Consider the following 23,096-nt stretch of genomic DNA (forward strand, 5'->3'; position numbering starts at 1 on the left):
AAGTAATAATATTATAGTTATAGTTCTGGCTACTGTGGTACAATATGTTGAAAGTATGTATTAATATCTGGTAGTATACATGTGTGACAATAGTCATATGTGTATAATAACAGTAGAAGTATGACTAATGACTAATGATGGCAGCAGCAGCAGGAGGCATCTGGCAGGACCACGGCAGCAGCACAACCACACACGTCACGCTGTCCAGGCACTGCTGCGATATGAGTTAATCTGAGAGACAGTGGAGCACAAAGGCTCCGGAGAAGAAGCCGAGTTAGTGACATCCAGAATGGCCGAGTTAGCAAGATGCAGTAATAGAATAGGAGAGAGAGAGAGAGAGAGAAGGAGAGAAGGTGCCCGGTGTATTATAGGGGGGTCCTCCGGCAAACTAGGCCTAAGTCAGCCTAACTAGGGGCTGGTACAGGGCAAGCCTGAGCCAGCCCTAACTATAAGCTTTATCAAAGAGGAAAGTCTTAAGTCTAGTCTTAAATGTGGAGACGGTGTCTGCCTCCCGGACTGTAACAGGAAGATGATTCCACAGGAGAGGAGCCTGATAGCTGAAGGCTCTGGCTCCTGATCTACTTTTGGAGACTTTAGGGACCACGAGTAATCCTGCGTTCTCAGAGCGCAGTGTTCTGGTGGGATAATATGGCACTATGAGCTCACTAAGATATGATGGAGATGGACCATTTAGAGCTTTATAAGTTAACAGTAGGATTTTAAATTCAATTCTGGATTTTACAGGGAGCCAGTGCAGAGAAGCTAAAACAGGAGAAATATGATCTCGTTTCTTAGTTCCTGTTAGTACACGTGCTGCTGCATTCTGAATTAGCTGGAGAGTTTTTAAGGACTTACTAGAGCTACCTGATAATAGAGAGTTACAGTAATCCAGCCTAGAGGTAACAAAAGCGTGGACCAATTTTTCTGCATCTTTTCGGGTCAGGATAGGCCTAATTTTCGCAATATTACGCAGATGAAAAAATGCAGTCCGTGAGGTTTGTTTTAAATGAGAATTAAAAGACAAATCTTGATCAAATGTTACTCCGAGGTTTCTTATGGTAGTGCTAGAGGCCAGAGCAATGCCATCTAGAGAAACTATGTCATCAGATAAAGAGTCTCTGAGTTGTTTGGGGCCAAGAACAATAACTTCAGTTTTGTCTGAATTTAACATCAGGAAATTGGTGCTCATCCAAGTTTTTACGTCTTTAAGGCAGTTATGGAGTTTAGTTAATTGATTACTTTCTTCTGGCTTCATCGATAAATACAACTGAGTATCATCTGCATAACAATGGAAATTTATAGAGTGATTTCTAATGATGTTACCTAAAGGAAGCATATATAGAGTAAATAGGATTGGTCCGAGCACAGAACCTTGCGGAACTCCAAAACAGACTTTGGTACGTAAGGATGATTCATTATGAACGTCAACAAACTGAAAACGATCAGATAAATAAGATTTAAACCAGCTTAGTGCAGAACCTTTTAGGCCAATTAAGTGATCCAGTCTCTGCAGTAGAATTTGATGGTCAATTGTGTCAAACGCCGCACTAAGATCTAATAAAACAAGTACAGAGACAAGTCCTTTGTCTGAAGCAATCAGAAGGTCATTTGTAATTTTAACTAGTGCTGTCTCAGTGCTATGATGCACTCTAAATCCTGACTGAAATTCCTCAAATAAATTATTATCATGGAGAAAATCACACAGCTGGTCTGCGACTACTTTCTCAAGGATCTTTGACATAAAAGGAAGATTAGATATTGGTCTATAGTTGGCTAACACCTCTGGATCCAGGGTGGGCTTTTTTAGTAGAGGTTTAATTACAGCTACCTTAAAAGACTGTGGTACATAGCCTGTTAATAAGGATATATTGATCATATCTAATATATGAGTGTTAACTAAAGGAAAGACCTCCTTAAGTAGCCTAGTTGGGATGGGGTCTAAGAGACACGTTGATGATTTAGATGAAGAAATCACTGCTGTCAATTCTTGAAGAGAAATTGGGGAGAAGCAATCTAAATATATATTAGGTCTTACAGCTGTGTTTGAGGTTAGATAGGTACTATCTGAGGACAGGAGGTCATGAATTTTGCCTCTAATAGTTAGAATTTTGTCATTAAAAAAGCTCATAAAATCATTACTGCTAAGGGCTAAAGGAATACAAGGCTCAATAGAGCTTTGACTCTCAGTCAGCCTGGCTACAGTGCTGAAAAGAAACCTGGGGTTGTTCTTGTTTTCTTCTATTAATGCTGAGTAATAGTTTGCTCTGGCATTGCGGAGGCCCCTCTTATAAGTTTTGAGACTGTCTGTCCAGATTAAACGAGATTCTTCCAGTTTGGTCAATCGCCAATTCCTTTCAAATTTTCGCGATATTTGTTTTAACTTACGGGTTTGAGAGTTATACCAAGGAGCGAACTGTCTTTGCTTTTTTAACTTCTTTTTAAGAGGAGCTACAGAGTCAAGTGTTGTTCGCAGCGAGCCTACGGCGCTATCGACAAAATGATCAAAGTCGGTACAGGAAACCTCTGTTACTGAGGGACTTGGTATTGAATTTAACGACGGAGTAATCTTTTCCTTAAATTTTGCGACAGCACTATCTGATAAACATCTAGTATAGTAACTGTTGCTGAGTGGCGTGTAATCGGGTAAAAAGAAATCAAAAGTAATCAGATAATGATCCGATAGCGAATGTGGACTGTTAAATTTTAGGTCTCTATCATCTAAAGCAGTGTTAGTGAACAAATTAATATCAGATTATCATATTGACTTACTCAGCCTCACTGAAACCTGGCTGTGTCACGATGAATATGTCAGTCTAAATGAAACCGCTTCTCCCAGTCATAGTAATACCCACATTCCTCGAGGCAGCAGCTGAGGAGCGGGAGTTGCAGCCATTTTTAACTCTAGTCTATTAATCATCCCTAAACCTAAACTAGATTATAATTCCTTTGAAAGCCTTGTCCTTAGTCTTTTACATCCGACCTGGAAAACCTCACAGCCACTGCTATTTGTTATAGTGTATCATGCTCCTGGCCCGTATTCTGAATTTTTATCTGAATTCTCACAGTTTTTATCCAGTTTAGTTCTTAAATCAGATAAAGTTATTATTGTAGGTGATTTTAATATTCATGTTGATATTGATAATGACTGCCTCGCTACTGCATTTATCTCATTATTAGACTCCATTGGCTTCAGTCAGGGTGTACATAAACCAACTCATTGTTTTAACCACACCCTCGATTAAATTAAATTAATTATTTAATTAATTAAAATTGAAAACTTAGTCTTTCAACAGAATCAGACCATTACTTGATAACTTTTGATTTCTTACAACTTGATTACATCTGATAGTGCCGTAGCAAAATTTGAGGAAATGTTTACAATGCCATTCAGTTTAATACCATGTCCTTCTGTAACAGAGGTTTTCCATACTGACTTTAAACTCTCCCAAATTGATTATCTTGTTGATAGCTCTGCAGGCTCACTGCGACCAACACTCGACCCTGTAGCACCTCTTAAAAAGAAGTTAACTAAACAAAGAAAGTTAGCTCTATAGTACAACTCCCAAACCCGAAAATTAAAACAAATATCGCAAAAAACTGAAAGGAATTGGCATTTAACCAAGCTGGAGGAATCTCGTTTAGTCTGGGAAGACAGTCTTAAAACGTATAGGAGGGCCTTCCGCAATGCCAGAGCAAACCATTACTCATCATTACTAGAAGAAAATAACTCCAGGTTTCTTTTCAGTACTGTAGCCAGGCTGACAGAGAGTCACAGCTCTATTGAGCCTTGTATTCCTTTAGCCCTCAGCAGTAATGATTTTACAAACTTTTTTAATGACAACATTCTAACTATTAGAGGCAAAATTCATCACCTCTTGTTCTCACACAGTAGCAAATTGCCTTCAAACACAGCTGTAAGACCTGATATATATTTAGATTGTTTCTCCCTAATTACCCTTCAACAACTGACCTCAATGATTTCTTCATTCATCCCAACTGGGCTACTTAAAGAAGTCTTACCTTTAGTTAACACTTCTACATTAGACGTGATCAATATGTCTTTATTAACAGGTCATGTACCACAGTCCTTTAATGTAGCTATAATTAAACCTCTTCTAAATGTAGCAGCATAGAGGTGTTTATCCTTTGCGATTTGCCACTGTTTATAATGAGCGCCGCTGGTGGCCGCTGATGAGGTGGGCCAGTATAAAAGCGGCAGTCCACCCACCAGTTCTTCCTTTGCGCCTCCGTCACGTCTGCGTCAGGGGTCATTTGATCCGACAGGTATGGCTGTACGCTGCTTCACCTCGCTGGTTGTTTGTGTCTCTCAATGGGCTTAAGGCATTGGTGTTGTGTTGTAGGGCGACTGCCTGTGTGCTGCTCCGGCCCCCCCCTGTATGCGCTGCTGCGTGTGTCTGTGGTAGGTGTCCTCTCTCTGCGGTATGGTTGATGCTGTCCGGTGGCTAATGCTAGTGTGGTCACAGGTAGCTAAATGCTGGTGGCTGCCAGGGGTCCTCTCTCCCTCCTTCCTCTCGTGAGTGTGTGTGTGTGTCCACCGCTGCTAAAAAGGTATGTATGTGTAGCATAACGTGCACCGCGTCATCATCAGTGTACTTAATATTGCTAATAGTATTTTTCTTGATTAGGAATTACTGTAACCAGCTTATTGGGGCGCTGCTGTCTTGTCTCCCCTGCGGCTGCTGCTGTCTCCCCTGCTTCTGCTGTTTTGTCTACTGTTTTGTCTCCGCTGTGGCTGCTGCTTTGCCTCCACCGCGTCTGCAGCGTGTCTCTGATGCGGCTTCGCTTTTATGGCACGGCGCCACGCGGCGGGTTTATAAACCGCTTTGTAGCTCTGCTTCAACAAAATAGACCCTTGGTGACTGTTTCAATGTCCGGTGCGGGCAGTTGCTCGGCCGCACGCCGGGGCACGGTTCTCTATTTATATGGAATGCATGTGTGACAGTGTGGGTTTACACCATTATTTTTGGTTATTTGTATAAGTTTAGCCTATTTGTATGTTTTGTTTGGGTTGAACTTGATTCGGTCTGTTCGTGTAACTCATTTGCTAATTAACTGAATTAATTTGAAAGGTCCTTGATGCAATTAGGAAATTGTTTTGTTTTTCTGTTCTTTAGCCTTATTTTCTTTTTTGTTTGGGCTATATTTGTTTGAATCCGAATTGGGTAGTTATTGGTTGATATACAGTACAGGCCAAAAGTTTGGACACACCTTCTCATTCAATGTGTTTTCTTTATTTTCATGACTATTTACATTGTAGATTCTCACTGAAGGCATCAAAACTATGAATGAACATGTGTGGAGTTATGTACTTAACAAAAAAGGTGAAATAACTGAAAACATGTTTTATATTCTTGTTTCTTCAAAATAGCCACCCTTTGCTCTGATTACTGCTTTGCACACTCCTGGCATTCTCTCGATGAGCTTCAAGAGGTAGTCACCTGAAATGGTTTTCCAACAGTCTTGAAGGAGTTCCCAGAGGTGTTTAGCACTTGTTGGCCCCTTTGCCTTCACTCTGCGGTCCAGCTCACCCCAAACCATCTCGATTGGGTTCAGGTCCGGTGACTGTGGAGGCCAGGTCATCTGCCGCAGCACTCCATCACTCTCCTTCTTGGTCAAATAGCCCTTACACAGCCTGGAGGTGTGTTTGGGGTCATTGTCCTGTTGAAAAATAAATGATCGTCCAACTAAACGCAAACCGGATGGGATGGCATGTCGCTGCAGGATGCTGTGGTAGCCATGCTGGTTCAGTGTACCTTCAATTTTGAATAAATCCCCAACAGTGTCACCAGCAAAACACCCCCACACCATCACACCTCCTCCTCCATGCTTCACAGTGGGAACCAGGCATGTGGAATCATCCGTTCACCTTTTCTGCGTCTCACAAAGACACGGCGGTTGGAACCAAAGATCTCAAATTTGGACTCATCAGACCAAAGCACAGATTTCCACTGGTCTAATGTCCATTCCTTGTGTTTCTTGGCCCAAACAAATCTCTTCTGCTTGTTGCCTCTCCTTAGCAGTGGTTTCCTAGCAGCTATTTGACCATGAAGGCCTGATTCGCGCAGTCTCCTCTTAACAGTTGTTCTAGAGATGGGTCTGCTGCTAGAACTCTGTGTGGCATTCATCTGGTCTCTGATCTGAGCTGCTGTTAACTTGCCATTTCTGAGGCTGGTGACTCGGATGAACTTATCCTCAGAAGCAGAGGTGACTCTTGGTCTTCCTTTCCTGGGTCGGTCCTCATGTGTGCCAGTTTCGTTGTAGTGCTTGATGGTTTTTGCGACTCCACTTGGGGACACATTTAAAGTTTTTGCAATTTTCCGGACTGACTGACCTTCATTTCTTAAAGTAATGATGGCCACTCGTTTTTCTTTAGTTAGCTGATTGGTTCTTGCCATAATATGAATTTTAACAGTTGTCCAATAGGGCTGTCGGCTGTGTATTAACCTGACTTCTGCACAACACAACTGATGGTCCCAACCCCATTGATAAAGCAAGAAATTCCACTAATTAACCCTGATAAGGCACACCTGTGAAGTGGAAACCATTTCAGGTGACTACCTCTTGAAGCTCATGGAGAGAATGCCAAGAGTGTGCAAAGCAGTAATCAGAGCAAAGGGTGGCTATTTTGAAGAAACTAGAATATAAAACATGTTTTCAGTTATTTCACCTTTTTTTGTTAAGTACATAACTCCACATGTGTTCATTCATAGTTTTGATGCCTTCAGTGAGAATCTACAATGTAAATAGTCATGAAAATAAAGAAAACGCATTGAATGAGAAGGTGTGTCCAAACTTTTGGCCTGTACTGTATTTTGTTAAGTTTAAGTTTGTGCCCTGCCCCTTTAATTATAATTTTGTTAGATTTTGCTTTGTGTTTTTGTTGCAACCCCACTAATTTGTTTTATCTTCCCCTCTTTTCAGTGGCCGGAGGCCGGTGGTGGCGGTGTTGGTGATCTGGTGTTGGCACCCTTCTGTCTTGTCTGCTGTGTTCCTGGGAGTGGGTTACTTCACTTAGTGTGTCTGCCACGTGTGTCCAGTGATATAAGTTGATTTCTGTTTTTTTTTTTGGTGGATCCTTCCCCTGCACTAGGCCCCGTCCATCAACTAGGCCTCAGCCCTGATCAGTTTCCTTTTCCCCTCCCTGCGTGACATTTTTAAGTACGGTTTTTACCCAATTTGTTTAATAAAGTGTATTTTTATCAATTGGAACCACGTCTCACACCTCTTGAGTAAACGTACCTGAGTGCCTTGTATTGCAAAAATAATTCTCTGGGTGAAATTCCCAGGGTGGCGTTGTTGACAACCTTAGCTTTACTATCCTTACTCCTCCTCCTTGCCACATAAAAAAGCCCACCCTGGATCCAGAGGTGTTAGCCAACTACAGACCCATTGTTAAAATGACCATTTAGCGGCTGTAACAGGATCTTTCAAAGATCCTTGAGAAAGTAGTCACAAACCAGCTGTGTGACTTTCTCCATGACAATAATTTATTTGAGGAATTTCAATCAGGATTTAGAGTGCATCATAGCACAGAGACAGCACTAGTAAAAATCACAAATGATCTTCTGATTGCATCTAACAAAGGACTCATCTTTGTACTGTTTTATTAGATGGAAGTGCAGCATTTGACACACTTTACCATCAAATTCTGCTACAGAGACTGGAACATGTAATTGGCCTAAAAGATTATGCACTAAGCTGGTTTAAATCCTATTCATCTAATCGATTTCAGTTCATTCATGTTCATGATGACTCACCTTTGCATACTAAAGTTTGTTTCGGCGTTCCACAAGGTTTCTGTACTCGGACCAATTCTATTCACTTTATATATGCTTCCCATAATATCATAAGAAATCACTCTGTAAACTTCCATAGTTATGCAGATGATACACAATTATATCTATTGATCAAGCCAGAAGAAATAGATCAATTAACTAAACTTCAAACATGCCTTAAAGGAGTCACCACCTGGTGTTTTAACATATCCTGTCTCTCTTTAATTGTCCAAAAAAAAAATTTAAAATTAATTTACCAAAAAAAATCAAACATTGAGCTTGTTTTGCCCCCCTGCCATACTGCAACTTTCTCTCGCGAGAGTAGATGCAAGATTTTGACTGGTCCGAATGCTCATTGGATTAATGATAATGATGTGCGCGCTGATTGGCTGCAGGAAGGACAGGGCCAGGGTGGGGGCTGGCCCAATACATCCACGAGTTGGCCGACTCCAAAACAACAATCCCTTCGTCATGGCGCACGCACCAAACGAACAACCTGACCGGGCAGCTGTTTATGGAATTCGCTCTTTTATGTTTGAACCGGAGTCGGAACCAGAGAGTGACGATGCTGAGGTGGTGGAAGAAACGCATGTACAACAAGATGTCTCTGAGTGGTAAAGTTATTTTCATTTTGAGTGAGAATGAGAAGTTAGATATGTACGTCAATCCGGTTTTTGCTAACGAGGCATGCAGCGTCCCAGTTAGACGTGTTGTGTCAAAACATAAAAAGTAATGCAAATGTACTTAGTTTTATATCCATGGTCATAGTGAAGTTATGAAAATGTGTAACTTGAACATATCTTGTTACATAACATGCAGTTTTCATAGCATGCAGTTTATAGCATCATGCCAGGTAATAATGCAGTAATAGTATAGCTTGAATATAAGTTGCTATGTCCCATACCATGTACTATTTTGGCCAAATGCCCGGTGTAGTCACCATGTTATTGCTAATAAGATAACAGGGGAAAAGTCAATACCTAATGTAAATATGGTGTCACTGTATCGCTTTGCACTCAAACATAGCGTCCTCCAGTCATCTTTTATACACCTGCACCAGCATTACCGACCTTCTTTTTCCTAAAGTAGGTAGTTCTAATTCTTTCTTTCCCCTGAAAAGGTGCACATGTGGGAATTGTGCCACAATGCCCACTGAAAGAGAAAACGTTTGTTGCAGGGAGACCCCAAAAGTAGGTATCATACACAATGAGTATTCCTCGTCCAGTGTGCTTATGAACTCTGCAAAAAACACACATTTGCCTCTTTTCATTGCACAAGTACTCAGAAGGATGAACCAGCTCCAAAATCCCCCCATGTGCATGACAGAACATCCTGGCTTGGAACCTGTCTGCTTAAATGTCTTCTCATTACAGAATGCAAGAAACATTTATATGCAGGATTATGCCCATTTACCAGTTCGAGGCAATGAGAAGTACGTTTCTGCCATCCAAACATTTAGAATTTTTTAAAAAATGAATTGCCAATGAGATAACTGTGCATGTCAATGTGATAATAAAAATTAAAATACATTTGTGTTCTAGTTATTGTGTAAAATTACTAGAAATAGCAAGTTCACCACATTCAGTTTGGACAAATGCATATGAAAAAAACTGAGGTGTAGCTAGAGAATACACTATAATCCCACATACTGTACCATTTAAATGTTTCTACATTGTTACTTATGTAAAATGTGAAGGAAACAACAAAGCTTCAATACAAAAGTGTCTTTATTAAGAATACAAAAAAGCACAACACTGCAAATCTACTATTTCTAAATCAAACACGATAAATAAATCTAATTGCATTTTTGTGCACTCTCTCCAGTGAATACAGGCACCTTGCATACAGGTCCTTTGTGAGCTGGTGCTGGGGTCATCTTGGCCATAGAATACGCGTAGTAATACTGGCATGTGTGGTGCTGCGGATCCGGCAAGAATTCCCTGATGTACATGGCCAATACGTAGGCTTCAGGTTGCCCCTCGATTAAAACGAAACACGTAGCGGGCAACGACGTCGTCCTTCTCTGGCCTGTCATACTGAGAGCAGAGCAGTTCAGGTACTGGAATCTGCTTCAGCTGACTGACATAAGGTGCCGGATCAACAAACACCACATCGAACACCAGATCCGTCAGCTCATCCACATAGTCTGTAGACAAACAAAGAAATGTCAGTACATCAATAACACAAATGTCTTGTAAAATTTAATCTGCTGTCACTCTTGCATTTTTTTCTTATATTTTAGTTTGTCTGGATTCATAAACATAAATTTTTTGATTGTCAATTTCCAGGTCTGGAAAAGTATAAAAATGAGGATTTTATTTAAAAAATAAATCCACCCCATTTTTTATTTATATTTAAAATTTTGTAATGTTTAAATTATTTGTGTGCAATAAAAATTTATGCAAGTCAACTTACTGAATGTTGGATCTTCCTTCAGTGGCTTCACTGTGCATGTTCCCTCTTTAGCCTTTGGCCAGTGAAGCTTGAAAACGGGTTTCCCATCAGCCTGCTTCTGTGGGCGCTCAGCGTTCTCGTTATAATGCATGGCTGACAAGTAAAGTCTTTGGGGAGAAAAAGAAAGTAAATCAGATTTAATTACTGCCACTTCTGTTAGTTTATTGAGCCTTGATTTGAAAAATTTTAACACTTGCATTTAAAATTTTTGCATCAAGATTGAGATACACTTTTATCTTATTTACCTGCACAGCATTCCCAAAAACGGAAACACCACACTTTTGGGAACAAAACGTATCACTACAGAGTGATAAGCCTCGAGCGATGATGTTTGGTGATGGGGGCTAAGCTTCACCACATCCTTCAGGACTCTCTTGCCAGTGAACAGCTTCTCCAATTTGTAGAGAGCGGGGGTTCCTGAAAGTAGAATTAGAAAAAGTCAGTAAATACATATGGAACTACCAGGCTACTAGTAACTTATTTACCATGTCATCGATAATTAAGTTGATAACACTCACAAAAATGTCTACTTAGGTTCACATGTACAAGTCAATAAGCAAATATATTGCACAGATTGAGTACACACCTGCTTTCAACCATTTCTCCTTATCCTTTGACACGTGGGGCAAGTCCACTTGGCAATTTGCTCTGGCCCAGAGGTAGATGAAGCTGCGATCCAGTAGATCTGATTTTTGATCATGGGCAACCATTTTTTGACCTTTTCACACTCCTTGGTTTTGGCGATTGCCTTCAGTTTCTTGCCCATTCCTATGAATACATAAACAATAATTAGGGCATTACCCCCCCCCCCCCCCAAATACACTATCCTTTGTTTCACCATCAAATTCTAAACAAAATAAATTCATAAAATATGGCCAGACTGAGTAAATCTCAAAAATGTTTGTTTATAGATGTCATAATGATTTAAATAATTATGAATTAATGAATGATAACTAGAAAATATTACCTTTCTCAAAGTTCCATACATCATAGAACTGGATGATTTTGGCATCAGTAAGGAATTTCTGGATCTGGGGGTGCCTATCAGACACAATACAGTCCAAGTTGATACCACTTTCCTCCATGAGTTTAAGGCTCCTTTTAAGACCTTCCTTCTCCATGTTGGTACTCCCGCCAACCTCGTTGCTCTGATATAGAAGACAAGTAAGAGGGGAAAATGTGAGCCAATGTGTGATGTGGAAAGCAGAAAGAAGCAAGGAAAGAAAGTCAATAAAATAAAATTGGGATCTTAACTACAGTTTGAAACTTTTTGTTTAGCCTTTGACATTTTTATACAACATAATATAATACATTTCCATGGTGTAACAGTGCTGTGATGTAGTCACTAACCTGCACTAGCTGAATGTCGATGACGTTGTTGGTGTTCAAGTTCATCATGGTGTAACTGCCATACTTTGCACAGTGTCCTGAAAACATAAATCACATTGAAATTCACAATCAAATTTTGTTGTTATTGCTATTGTTTGAGACCTAACAATATATTGTGTTTTATTGTTTGTTATGTGCAGCATTTTGGTCAACTTGCATTGTTTTAAATGCACTTTCTAAATAATTGTGACTGGACTCAGAGGTTACATTCTCAAAAAGATAATTTCTATTATTTTGGACTAAGTGGGCATTTATGTGGTAACATTTAAATGTAACATGAAAATCTGTGATTTGAAAATTACCTGGTGAGTCAGCCCTCATATCACCACCGAGAATGGCACTCCCCTCTTGGCTGAGCCGCTGCAAAATGGCTGCCTGATCCGTCTTCCATTTATGCAGCACAGCGGGCTCAATGAAGTTGCAGCAGTGTATTCTGAACTGTTTGTAAGTGTGTAGCTGCAACTGCATGGCCTTGAAAACCTGATAGCAAAGACAAATAAAATTGTATGAGTTATCTTGATTCACAATATATATTGTCGGAAAATGGCATTTGTAGATCAATTTCCTGTCCTTAGTCTAAATTGTATGCAGGCTTCTTCATCCTATCTAATTCAACTGGACTGCTGTGCTGGGCTTGGCAAATAACCCACTCCACCTTAGGTAGCGAATCAATCATTTGTTTTATACCATGTCATACTTCTGGATTGGAGCAGCAATAACATATTTAACCATAAACAAATATTTGAAAGTACCTTTTGCACAGTGAAAAACGAAGCACCACTTAAGTAGATTGCAGCAGAAAGTTGCAAATTCCCGGCTGGGGTGGAGTGTCCAATCACAGGCTGACTCTTCCATTGTCTCCAGTACTGACAATGTGGACATCGCTGGACAATGGCAAAGAATGTTCCCCTGATGTTCTTCTTGACATCACAAACTCTGCTGCACACTGGACACTTCTGAAAGAGCTCCATGAGGCAAGATTCAAATACAAGCAGCTTGCGCATTTTGTGAATGGATAAGGGCTCTTGATGGATGGGGCTGGAGCCTTCCCTATGTTGAGAGAGAGTAAATAAAGTCACAAGCATGTACAATGAATAAGACCAGAGGGGCACTTGGAGAGCCCATACCTCTGCCATGGCCAATTGTCTACTATGTTATGATGAACACCATATTATAGAGAGAGCTGAGTGTGTAAATAGAGATGCAACCAATTTACTTTAATGTTAAATTACGCTGAATCATTACTTATTTTTCAACCATAATTAACTGTCAAACAAATGCTTATATCTCCAATTAAATATGATGTAGTAGAAAATAAAACATCAGCAGTCACATAAGGCTCTGAAAGTAAAATTGTGTGAATGTTGTGTGCCTAGTTCAAAAATGCAGAGAATGGCTGAGCAAAATTTCAACTATTAAAAAATACAATTTAAGTTTACCTAAAACAGAATAACTTACGACTTATCCAATGACTCTGTTAACACAGTAACTGAGTCTTCCGGGTTATATGTGGAGTCTTGTGGTTCTGGAGCCACAAAAGATGAGCTGGCTTCCACAGAGCTGTCCTCATCTTCCTCCTCTACCAGATGGAGACGAGGCCTCTTCAGTGATGTCTTGGTTGGTGTGGAGGACCAAGGAAGGTCAGGGAACACAGGAACAGTGGACGTGCCGACTCCAACATCTGTGGTTGTCTTGACTGTTGTTGTCTGTGTACCTTTTACGCACAGAAACAGATATTGAAATCACAGTGTGCAATAAAAGTGAACTGAATATTTGCTTCTTATATGAATATTAAAATATGTGTTAGATTAGATTTTTTATTTTCTATAAGCAAAATCATATCCCAGACCACAAACCTGTACTTCGGAAGTGAGGCTGCAAAGTTTTAAATGACAGCTGTGTGCCAGTCTATGCCTGCATTGGAGAGTCTGTCTGGCAGCCAACATCACCCTTTTGTGGTATTTGGACAGTGCTGGTGCTGGGCACTGCATGAGATGTGCTAGCCTAATAACAGGAAATAGAAATGTTAAAAGCAAAGAAATATACCATAAAAAATCTGAAATGATTCATTAGAAGTAACATATTGCGTTTGAGGACGAAAAGGGTACCAAAACACCTTATAATATACAGCAATTAAATAAGAAATCTTAAGTGTGAATAGCTGCAGCTGGAATCTAAAACATTAAAACCCATGACATTGGATGTGACATCGGTCAGTGTGTTAACACATTGTAATCACAATAAACTCTGAAAATATGTACACTATAGCCTCCAAAATGCTGGTAGTTCCCCTGTTTCTGCCTCTTTCAGGAGGCTCATCTCTGCCCAGTTAAAACAGTTAACGTTACAGTGAGCTGCAGAGCTTGATTTCACACTCAGCAGACAGCCTGCATGAGTCTCATGTTTTACATGTAAGAGTTTTAATATTGATGTTCATGGTTTATGATGTGAAAACGTCAGATAACTGAGTAGCAGCAGCTCGGTGTCTGCATACTGCCGGAGAACCTGGGTCTCCGCAGGGGTCCCCCGTCATGGTCTCCATTTACAAACATCCATATCACAGTACAACGCACCCTGGAGATATAAAACGAAAGACGTGGGGGTCATTTCTAAATCACATGAGGTCCACAGGTTATACTAGTCCCTTGTGAATAACGTTAGCATCTAGCGTTAGCCCAATTAGCAGTTAGCTGCTGTCTACCGTCATATCAGGGTCAAGTACACAGTAAAACATACCGTTAACTGTTACACAAAGCGGCGAGACTTACCGATTGCACTGCTGGTGAGTCTCGAATCGTAGGAATTGCCCCTTTCTCCAAATGCAGGGTTGAGGCCAGATTCGCCTGGTACTGTCCCAAATTCGAGAAACTGTCAGGCGAAAAATGATTTCGACAGACGTGAAGGGCGGCAGGAAGAGGCACGGGAACATTGTTATTGAAAATAAAATTTATCCACTGTTCCTTTGTTGCTTGGTCCGCCGATGCTGGGATGCTAAAAAATACTTTTGTCTTCATTCTGGCAACCAACAACGGAGCAATTAACATGGGAGCGTTGTTTAGCCATTTTTTGTCGGTAATGGCGGCAGGTGCAGGCTGATTCAGGTGGTGGGTGGGGTGGGGTGGTACAGAGGTCGGGCTTATGCAAATAGCCTCCTATGGTTATGTAACCATAGGAGCACACCCAAAATCTCACTTTTTTTGAGTGCGCACCCTTGTGGTTTGAACAAAGAGGCCAAACGAAAAAACGGAGCCATTTCCATCCTCCAAAATTTCAGGCAAGTTTCAACTGAGGTCCACCTCCAATATACACGTATTAACAGGGAAAATTGTGATTTCCGGGTCATGACTCCTTTTAAAGACATAAAAACCTGGATGAGCTCCAATTTCCTGATGTTAAATTCAGACAAAACTGATGTTATTGCTCTTGGCCCCAAACACCTCAGAAACACTCTATCTGAAGATAGTTTCTCTGGATGGCACTGATCTGGCCTCTAGCATTACCGTAATAGTAGTAATATAAGTAATATTTGATCAAGACTTGTCTTTAACTCCCATATAAAACTAACTTCCAAGACTGTGTTCTTTCATCTGCGTAAAATTTCAACAATTAGGAGTATCCTGTCCCAGTAAGATGCAGAAAAATTGGTCCATGCTGGATTCTCATTAATACCTACTGAGAAACACAAGTCAGTTATTGTACACCATGCCAGTGTAAAGCCCAGCATACACTGTACTAGTTTTGACCGGATTTGACCCGATTTTTGAGACACACGACCTGCCGATGCTCGGGCCGGATTTCCGCTTCGTCGTTCGTCTTTTGCCGTGCAGTGTACGGCTTCATTGGCAACATCGGCACTTCCGGAACATATCGGAGCTTTCAAATGTATCTTTGTTGACAGCTGTCAACGGGCAGGACAGTCAGCAGGGGCCGACGAGCCGTTTTCACCCGTACAGTGTGAGCTCTCTGATCGTGCTTGATGATCGGAACGTAGTGTGAGCACATAATCATGAGCTTTGGCCGCACATCGCAGACGATTCACTCGTACAGTGTGAGCTGGTATTAACAACAAGAACTCCCAAATCTGACCAGTGATGACATGTTTAGCCGCATGTCATCATTTAATCGCTGGCTGTCCAGGTGGTGTCCAGCAAACGATGTGAGTTTCATTAATAATTGGCAAACTTTCTGGGGAAACCTGGTCTTATTAGGAGAGATGGCATTCATCCCACTTTGGATGGAGCTGTTCTCATTTCTAGGAACCTGGCAAGCTTTATTAGTAATTTAAATCCCTGACAACCCAGAGTTGAGACCAGAACTCGGAAATGCAGTCCTATACGCCTCTCTGAGCTTCTACTTCAGTTACCCAGCCATAGTTTTCATAGTTTTCCACAAACGGTGTTTGTCCCCCAACCACCTAAATTATTTAAATCTAAAATTAAACAAAGAGGAGTTGTGCATAACAACCTCATAAAAATTAAAACCTCTTCTGTGACAGAAAGACAAAACAGGAGAATTAAATGCGGACTGTTAAATATCAGGTCTCTATCGTCTAAAGTAGTGTTAGTAAATGAATTAATATCAGATAATCATATTGATTTACTCAGTCTCACTGAAACCTGGCTGTGTCAAGATGAATATGTTAGTCGATATGAGTCCACTCCTCCCAGTCATAATAATACCCACATTCCTCGAGGCAGCGGCCGAGGAGGGGGAGTTGCAGCCATTTTTAACTCTAGTCTGTTAATCAGCCCTAAACCTAAATTAGATTATAATTCATTTGAAAGCCTCATTCTTAGTCTTTTACATCCGACCTGGAAAACCTCGCAGCCACTTTTATTTGTTATAGTGTACCGTGCTCCTGGCCCGTATTCTGAATTTGTATCTGAATTCTCAGAGTTTTTATCCAGTTTAGTTCTTAAATCAGATAAAGTTATTATTGTAGGCGATTTTAACATTCATGTCGACATTGATAATGACTCCCTGGCTACCGCGTTTATCTCATTATTAGACTCCATTGGCTTCAGTCAGGGTGTACATGAACCCACTCATTGTTTTAACCATACCCTCGATCTAGTTCTGATGTATGCAATTGAAATTGATAACCTAAAAGTCTTTCCACAGAATCCCTCGCTATCGGATCATTATCTGATTACTTTTGATTTCTTTTTACTCGATTACACGCCACTCAGCAACAGTTACTATACTAGATGTTTATCAGATAGTGCTGTCGCAAAATTTAAGGAAAAGATTACTCCGTCGTTAAATTCAATACCAAGTCCTTCAGTAACAGAGGTTTCCTGTACCGACTTTGATCATTTTGTCGATAGCGCCGTAGGCTTGCTGCGAACAACACTTGACTCTGTAGCTCCTCTTAAAAAGAAGTTAAAAAAGCAAAGAAAGTTCGCTCCTTGGTATAACTCTCAAACCCGTAAGTTAAAACAAATATCGCGAAAATTTGAAAGGAATTGGCGATTGACCAAACTGGAAGAATCTCGTTTAATCTGGACAGACAGTCTCAAAACTTATAAGAGCAGCCTCCGCAATGCCAGAGCAAGCTATTACTCAGCATTAATAGAAGACAATAAGAACAACCCCAGGTTTCTTTTCAGCACTGTAGCCAGGCTGACTGAGAGTCAAAGCTCTATTGAGCCTTGTATTCCTTTAGCCCTTAGCAGTAATGATTTTATGAGCTTTTTTAATGACAAAATTCTAACTATTAGAGGCAAAATTCATTCCTGTCCTCAGATAGTACCTATCTAACCTCAAACACAGCTGTAAGACCTAATATATATTTAGATTGCTTCTCCCCAATTTCTCTTCAAGAATTGACAGCAGTGATTTCTTCATCTAAATCATCAACGTGTCTCTTAGACCCCATCCCAACTAGGCTACTTAAGGAGGTCTTTCCTTTAGTTAACACTCATATATTAGATATGATCAATATATCCTTATTAACAGGCTATGTACCACAGTCTTTTAAGGTAGCTGTAATTAAACCTCTACTAAAAAAGCCCACCCTGGATCCAGAGGTGTTAGCCAACTATAGACCAATATCTAATCTTCCCTTTATGTCAAAGATCCTTGAGAAAGTAGTTGCAGACCAGCTGTGTGATTTTCTCCATGATAATAATTTATTTGAGGAATTTCAGTCAGGATTTAGAGTGCATCATAGCACTGAGACAGCACTAGTTAAAATTACAAATGACCTTCTGATTGCTTCAGACAAAGGACTTGTCTCTGTACTTGTTTTATTAGATCTTAGTGCGGCGTTTGACACAATTGACCATCAAATTCTACTGCAGAGACTGGATCACTTAATTGGCCTAAAAGGTTCTGCACTAAGCTGGTTTAAATTTTATTTATCTGATCGTTTTCAGTTTGTTGACGTTCATAATGAATCATCCTTACGTACCAAAGTTTGTTTTGGAGTTCCGCAAGGTTCTGTGCTCGGACCAATCCTATTTACTCTATATATGCTTCCTTTAGGTAACATCATTAGAAATCACTCTATAAATTTCCATTGTTATGCAGATGATACTCAGTTGTGTTTATTGATGAAGCCAGAAGAAAGTAATCAATTAACTAAACTCCATAGCTGCCTTAAAGACATAAAAACTTGGATGAGCACCAATTTCCTGATGTTAAATTCAGACAAAACTGACGTTATTGTTCTTGGCCCCAAACAACTCAGAGACTCTTTATCTGATGACACAGTTTCTCTAGATGGCATTGCTCTGGCCTCTAGCACTACCGTAAGAAACCTCGGAGTAATATTTGATCAAGATTTGTCTTTTAATTCTCATTTAAAACAAACCTCACAGACTGCATTTTTTCATCTGCGTAGGCCTATCCTGACCCAAAAAGACGCAGAAAAACTGGACCACACTTATGTTACCTCTAGGCTGGATTACTGTAACTCTCTATTATCAGGTAGCTCTAGTAAGTCCTTAAAAACTCTCCAGCTAATTCAGAATGCAGCAGCACGTGTACTAACAGGAACTAAGAAACGAGATCATATTTCTCCTGTTTTAGCTTCTCTGCACTGGCTCCCTGTAAAATCCAGAATTGAATTTAAAATCCTACTGTTAACTTATAAAGCTCTAAATGGTCAAGCTCCGTCATATCTTAGAGAGCTCATAGTGCCATATTATCCCACCAGAACACTGCGTTCTGAGAACACAGGGTTACTCGTGGTCCCTAAAGTCTCCAAAAGTAGATCAGGAGCTAGAGCCTTCAGCTATCAGGCTCCTCTCCTGTGGAATCATCTTCCTGTTACGGTCCGGGAGGCAGACACCGTCTCCACATTTAAGACTAGACTTAAGACTTTCCTCTTTGATAAAGCTTATAGTTAGGGCTGGCTCAGGCTTGCCCTGTACCAGCCCCTAGTTAGGCTGACTTAGGCCTAGTCTGCCGGAGGACCCCCCTATAATACACCGGGCACCTTCTCTCCTTCTCTCTCTCTCTCTCTCCTATTCTATTACTGCATCTTGCTAACTCGGCCATTCTGGATGTCACTAACTCGGCTTCTTCTCCGGAGCCTTTGTGCTCCACTGTCTCTCAGATTAACTCATATCGCAGCGGTGCCTGGACAGCGTGACGTGTGTGGTTGTGCTGCTGCCGTGGTCCTGCCAGATGCCTCCTGCTGCTGCTGCCATCATTAGTCATTAGTCATACTTCTACTGTTATTATACACATATGACTATTGTCACACATGTATACTGCCAGATGTTAATACATACTTTCAACATATTGTACCACAGTAGCCAGAACTATAACTATAATATTATTACTTTCAATAATGTTGTTGTAAGCTACTGTCATTACCTGCATCTCTCTCTCTCTCTCTCTCTCTCTCTCATTGTGTCATACGGATCACTGTTAATTTATTATGCTGATCTGTTCTGTACGACATCTATTGCATGTCTGTCCGTCCTGGAAGAGGGATCCCTCCTCAGTTGCTCTTCCTGAGGTTTCTACCGTTTTTTTCCCCCATTAAAGGGTTTTTTTGGGGGGAGTTTTTCCTTAACTGCTGCGAAGGTCATAAGGACAGAGGGATGTCGTATGCTGTAAAGCCCTGTGAGGCAAATTGTGATTTGTGATATTGGGCTTTATAAATAAAATTGAATTGAATTGATTTTAAAAATCATACAGTGTATGCTGGGCTTAAGTGTTGTTTATCTGGATTTTGTATTTTAACCTGAAGGTTTTGTTCTTGAAGACAATTCTTGCTTAGCCAAGATAGATAGTACTAACAAGTGCCCACTTGGTTAACAAATTGCCCAGATTTTACAATGTGAATGAACTGACAAATGAACCTTTTCAACTGTGGACTGAGCATGTTGTGCTCTCAGGATCACGTATCAAGTGCAATCCTGAGTCCAAAGGGGGGATGTTGGGATTTTCACTGAATCACAGATGATTTGTCATTTGCGTAGATCTAAAGTGGACATGTAAAGGTTATTCCCCTGGGTCTTGCTATCTGGAATGGTGACTGAGACTGCATGTACTTTGTTCTTTAAACAAAGAACAGCCATCTCCACAGGATGCTTCACTGTCACACCAAAGTGAGAGACTGAGCTGCTGACTGGCTCAGACGCCCTTGTCCCTGAACCATTGCAAGGGGGTACTTGCTCTCAGACTATGGCTCTTTCTCTTGAGCCGCTGACTGGTTCTTGTTCCCAAGACTCTCTTGCTCTCTCTTTTTCCTGGACCACAACCTGCTCTTGCAACAACAGGAGCAGAACCTGGAGACCAGAGAAGTTAGTGTACCAAACACAAGGTGTGCAACTAACTTTTCAGCAACAAAGAGAACAATGTTATGTTAAGCACCCCAACGTCTAAATCTGCAAGGATGCCATGCGACCGGCCTCCTTGGATCTGCACCTTCGGAACAAGGACACAGCAATGACTGCTTCTGGAATCACAGCTCTTTCCAGCCTTCATCTGCCGGCTAACAAAAGCAGCACACCACAGAGTGACTCTTTCTTCCATTCATTCAAGGATTGGTTTTGTAACAACTGGGCATAGCATTATTACAGTTGTAAAGGCTAAGTACTTCAAGACTTTAACTTTGTCAGTTGTGATCTAATATTGTTACTGAGGTATTGTTGTGATTGTTTGCAGTTAGGTTATTGGTTAGTTGGCTTCACCAAAGCTAAGTGATGTTAGTTTGCTAAAGCTTTTCACAGACTGAGTCTTGCATGCAACTAAACATCCTCAGTAGTAACCCAGAACCTTTGCAACACATGTTACACATACATACTCGCTCACAAGTTGGCTTTCAACATAGCTACACCCAAAGAGACAACTCAAAGTTCCCGCTTCTTTTCCATTGTCTTTTTCCTGACTGACCACACAATCAGGCAAAACCTCCCCTGATCTGAAGCAATCTTTAGCCGTTTCTCAATATGCGTTCTTGTGGACACAGATGTGGCATGAGCGTTAAGCCGTTAAGCATCACGTTACACACTGAGTGAGCCGTCTGTTTAACTGTTTTATTTTAAGTTTTAAGCGACTTTTAAGTTAATTTATTGGACCTCAGTTGTTTTTAAGTATCTCCTTTACCGGATTTTATCTTTTAGTCACTTGGATGTCTGAGTATTAGCGTTTTTAACAGTTTAACACTACCTGGCCTCAGTTTGACAGCGTGGGAAAATCTCAGCGGCCTGTAATCCCAAACTGATCTTCGCTGTTTTCAAACTTTCCCTTAACTGGATTAACAACACCAACATCGACTGAGCATAAATTTTCATCTGGACCAGCATAAACCACACCACCACCAAACTTCACCATCGGCTGGAAGGAACTACTATCTGATCCACTTACCGAAGCTGAACCACCGCAGCAGGCCCAGAAATGGGCCTCTGCCAGTAAGTGTTGATCCCTCCTTTATCAAATATCAACTATCTGATCCACTTACCGAAACAAAATCAACGCAGCAGGCCCAGAAATGTGCCGCTGCCGGTAAGTGTTGATCCCTATCCACCGCTAGCCTACTGTAGAGTCTCTCTCTGTGCTGTCACTACACGCTATAGCCTACCAAAGACCTCCTTACTGGCCACAGCTGTGTGTTTTTCCCCCAGTACCCACCATCTCTGGACAAGTCATGCCTTCACTCACCTCATCTCCAGGATGCGAAGGCTGTCTCCACAAATTGCAGGTCATCACCGAGCTGGAGGGCAGAATCTCCGTTTTACACCAGATCCAAGATGAAGAAACACTTATGGACTCCATGTATGCTGGCGCCACTGCAACCATAGTGGAGACAGTTTCTTCAAATGACTCTGTTGTCATCCTGGGAAAAGCGCCTGCTGCTGTGTCAACTGAGGAACTTGATGAGACTGTCTCCATGGACCCCGCCGCTGCCCCCGATGTTTCCACTGACCACTGGGATCACCTGGGAGCCAGGCCGAAGGTCCTGCTGAGACCTGTTTCCACCCCGGGTGAAGGGATTGCTGCTGGCAGGGGCAGGCATGGTGGAAAGCTCCTTGACTGCCCCCATCCACCTGGAGCCCGCAAGCTGTCCACGTCCAACATGTTTTCCAGCCTTGAGGAGCAGGATTATTATCTGCCCCCATCCTCCCTGGACCTGGAGCCTGCCGGTCCCTCCGCGGAGCTGCCACTCCCCCTCCCGGTCCTGCCCGGTGTTCCCATTTCTCCCATTGTCCGGCCTCAACGACGCACCTCAGCAAAAATACACTTTACCCCCTGCCCCAAAAACAAAAACAACTCCCCGACTCAGCCCCCGTCGCAGTTGTTTCAGTCCTCTGACCATAAAAAGTCACAAAATCACCCCTCCACACCATCTTCATCTGGCCCTGGACAGTCTTCCCCCCACCCCACTACTCCCCCCCCAGCTCCGTCCTCCAATTTGGGCGCTAATTCTCGGGGACTCGCTCGTGTTTTTTCAATGCGGTCACCCACTATATGCCCGGGGCCACAACCGTGAATATCCTCGAAAAACTTCCCAGCCTCTTAACTTCCCTTCCATCGTCCATCACGAAAATAATTGTTCATGTTGGCACATGTGACGTAACTCGCCGGCAGTCTGAGTTTACAAAGGCCAATTTTATTGGTCTTTTTGATCTCCCCATCAACAGCGGAAAATCCATATTCATTTCCGGCCCCATCCCCACACTGGGCCATGGGTTAGAGCGTTTCAGTCGCCTTTTCTACCTTCACACCCGGCTGGAATCTATGTGCAGCTCCCACAAGATTAACTTTATCCACAACTTCAACTCCTTTTGGTCCCGCCCCTCTCTGTTTGCGCCAGACGGCCTCCATCTAAACAGGTCCGATAGCCGCCTGCTTGCAACTAACATACAGCAAGCTGTAGCGTCTCGCCTGTCCCCCGGTGTGTGACTAACATCATCATCATCATCACCTCCTGACCTCCCCGTGCCCCTACCGCCGTCCACTCAATACGAACAAGCATCATCAATTAGTGCTGGCTCCTGT

The 23,096-nt window shown here is 41.7% G+C and overlaps 2 protein-coding genes across 2 annotated transcripts; both read right to left on the bottom strand.

Annotated features, from left to right (window-relative positions):
* Positions 1-9,616: 9,616 nt before the first annotated feature.
* On the bottom strand, positions 9,617-10,960 carry LOC144458668 (uncharacterized). Its single transcript, XM_078161624.1, has 4 exons — positions 10,837-10,960; positions 10,496-10,667; positions 10,212-10,357; positions 9,617-9,942 (listed from the first exon to the last, which is right to left on the bottom strand). The coding sequence occupies exons 1-4, from the start codon at positions 10,958-10,960 to the stop codon at positions 9,764-9,766; spliced, it is 621 nt and encodes a 206-aa protein (XP_078017750.1). The 3' UTR covers positions 9,617-9,763.
* Positions 10,961-11,175: 215 nt separating this feature from the next.
* On the bottom strand, positions 11,176-12,881 carry LOC117267866 (uncharacterized). Its single transcript, XM_078161470.1, has 4 exons — positions 12,392-12,881; positions 11,942-12,119; positions 11,601-11,677; positions 11,176-11,398 (listed from the first exon to the last, which is right to left on the bottom strand). The coding sequence occupies exons 1-4, from the start codon at positions 12,773-12,775 to the stop codon at positions 11,204-11,206; spliced, it is 834 nt and encodes a 277-aa protein (XP_078017596.1). The 5' UTR covers positions 12,776-12,881; the 3' UTR covers positions 11,176-11,203.
* Positions 12,882-23,096: the final 10,215 nt, after the last annotated feature.

The sequence above is a fragment of the Epinephelus lanceolatus genome, chromosome 18, assembly GCF_041903045.1.
Source record: "Epinephelus lanceolatus isolate andai-2023 chromosome 18, ASM4190304v1, whole genome shotgun sequence".
Lineage (NCBI taxonomy): Eukaryota > Metazoa > Chordata > Actinopteri > Perciformes > Serranidae > Epinephelus > Epinephelus lanceolatus.

Coding starts and splice junctions, on each gene's coding strand:
- LOC144458668 (XM_078161624.1), bottom strand. CDS start 10,960: ATGGTTGCCCATGATCAAAAATCAGATCTACTGGATCGCAGCTTCATC. Junction 10,668..10,836: donor GGAGAAATGGTTGAAAGCAG/GTGTGTACTCAA, acceptor TTCTACTTTCAG/GAACCCCCGCTCTCTACAAA. Junction 9,943..10,211: donor GAAGGAAGATCCAACATTCA/GTAAGTTGACTT, acceptor GTTTGTCTACAG/ACTATGTGGATGAGCTGACG.
- LOC117267866 (XM_078161470.1), bottom strand. CDS start 12,775: ATGGCAGAGGTATGGGCTCTCCAAGTGCCCCTCTGGTCTTATTCATTG. Junction 12,120..12,391: donor CGTTTTTCACTGTGCAAAAG/GTACTTTCAAAT, acceptor CTTTGCTATCAG/GTTTTCAAGGCCATGCAGTT. Junction 11,399..11,600: donor TCGACATTCAGCTAGTGCAG/GTTAGTGACTAC, acceptor CTTCTATATCAG/AGCAACGAGGTTGGCGGGAG.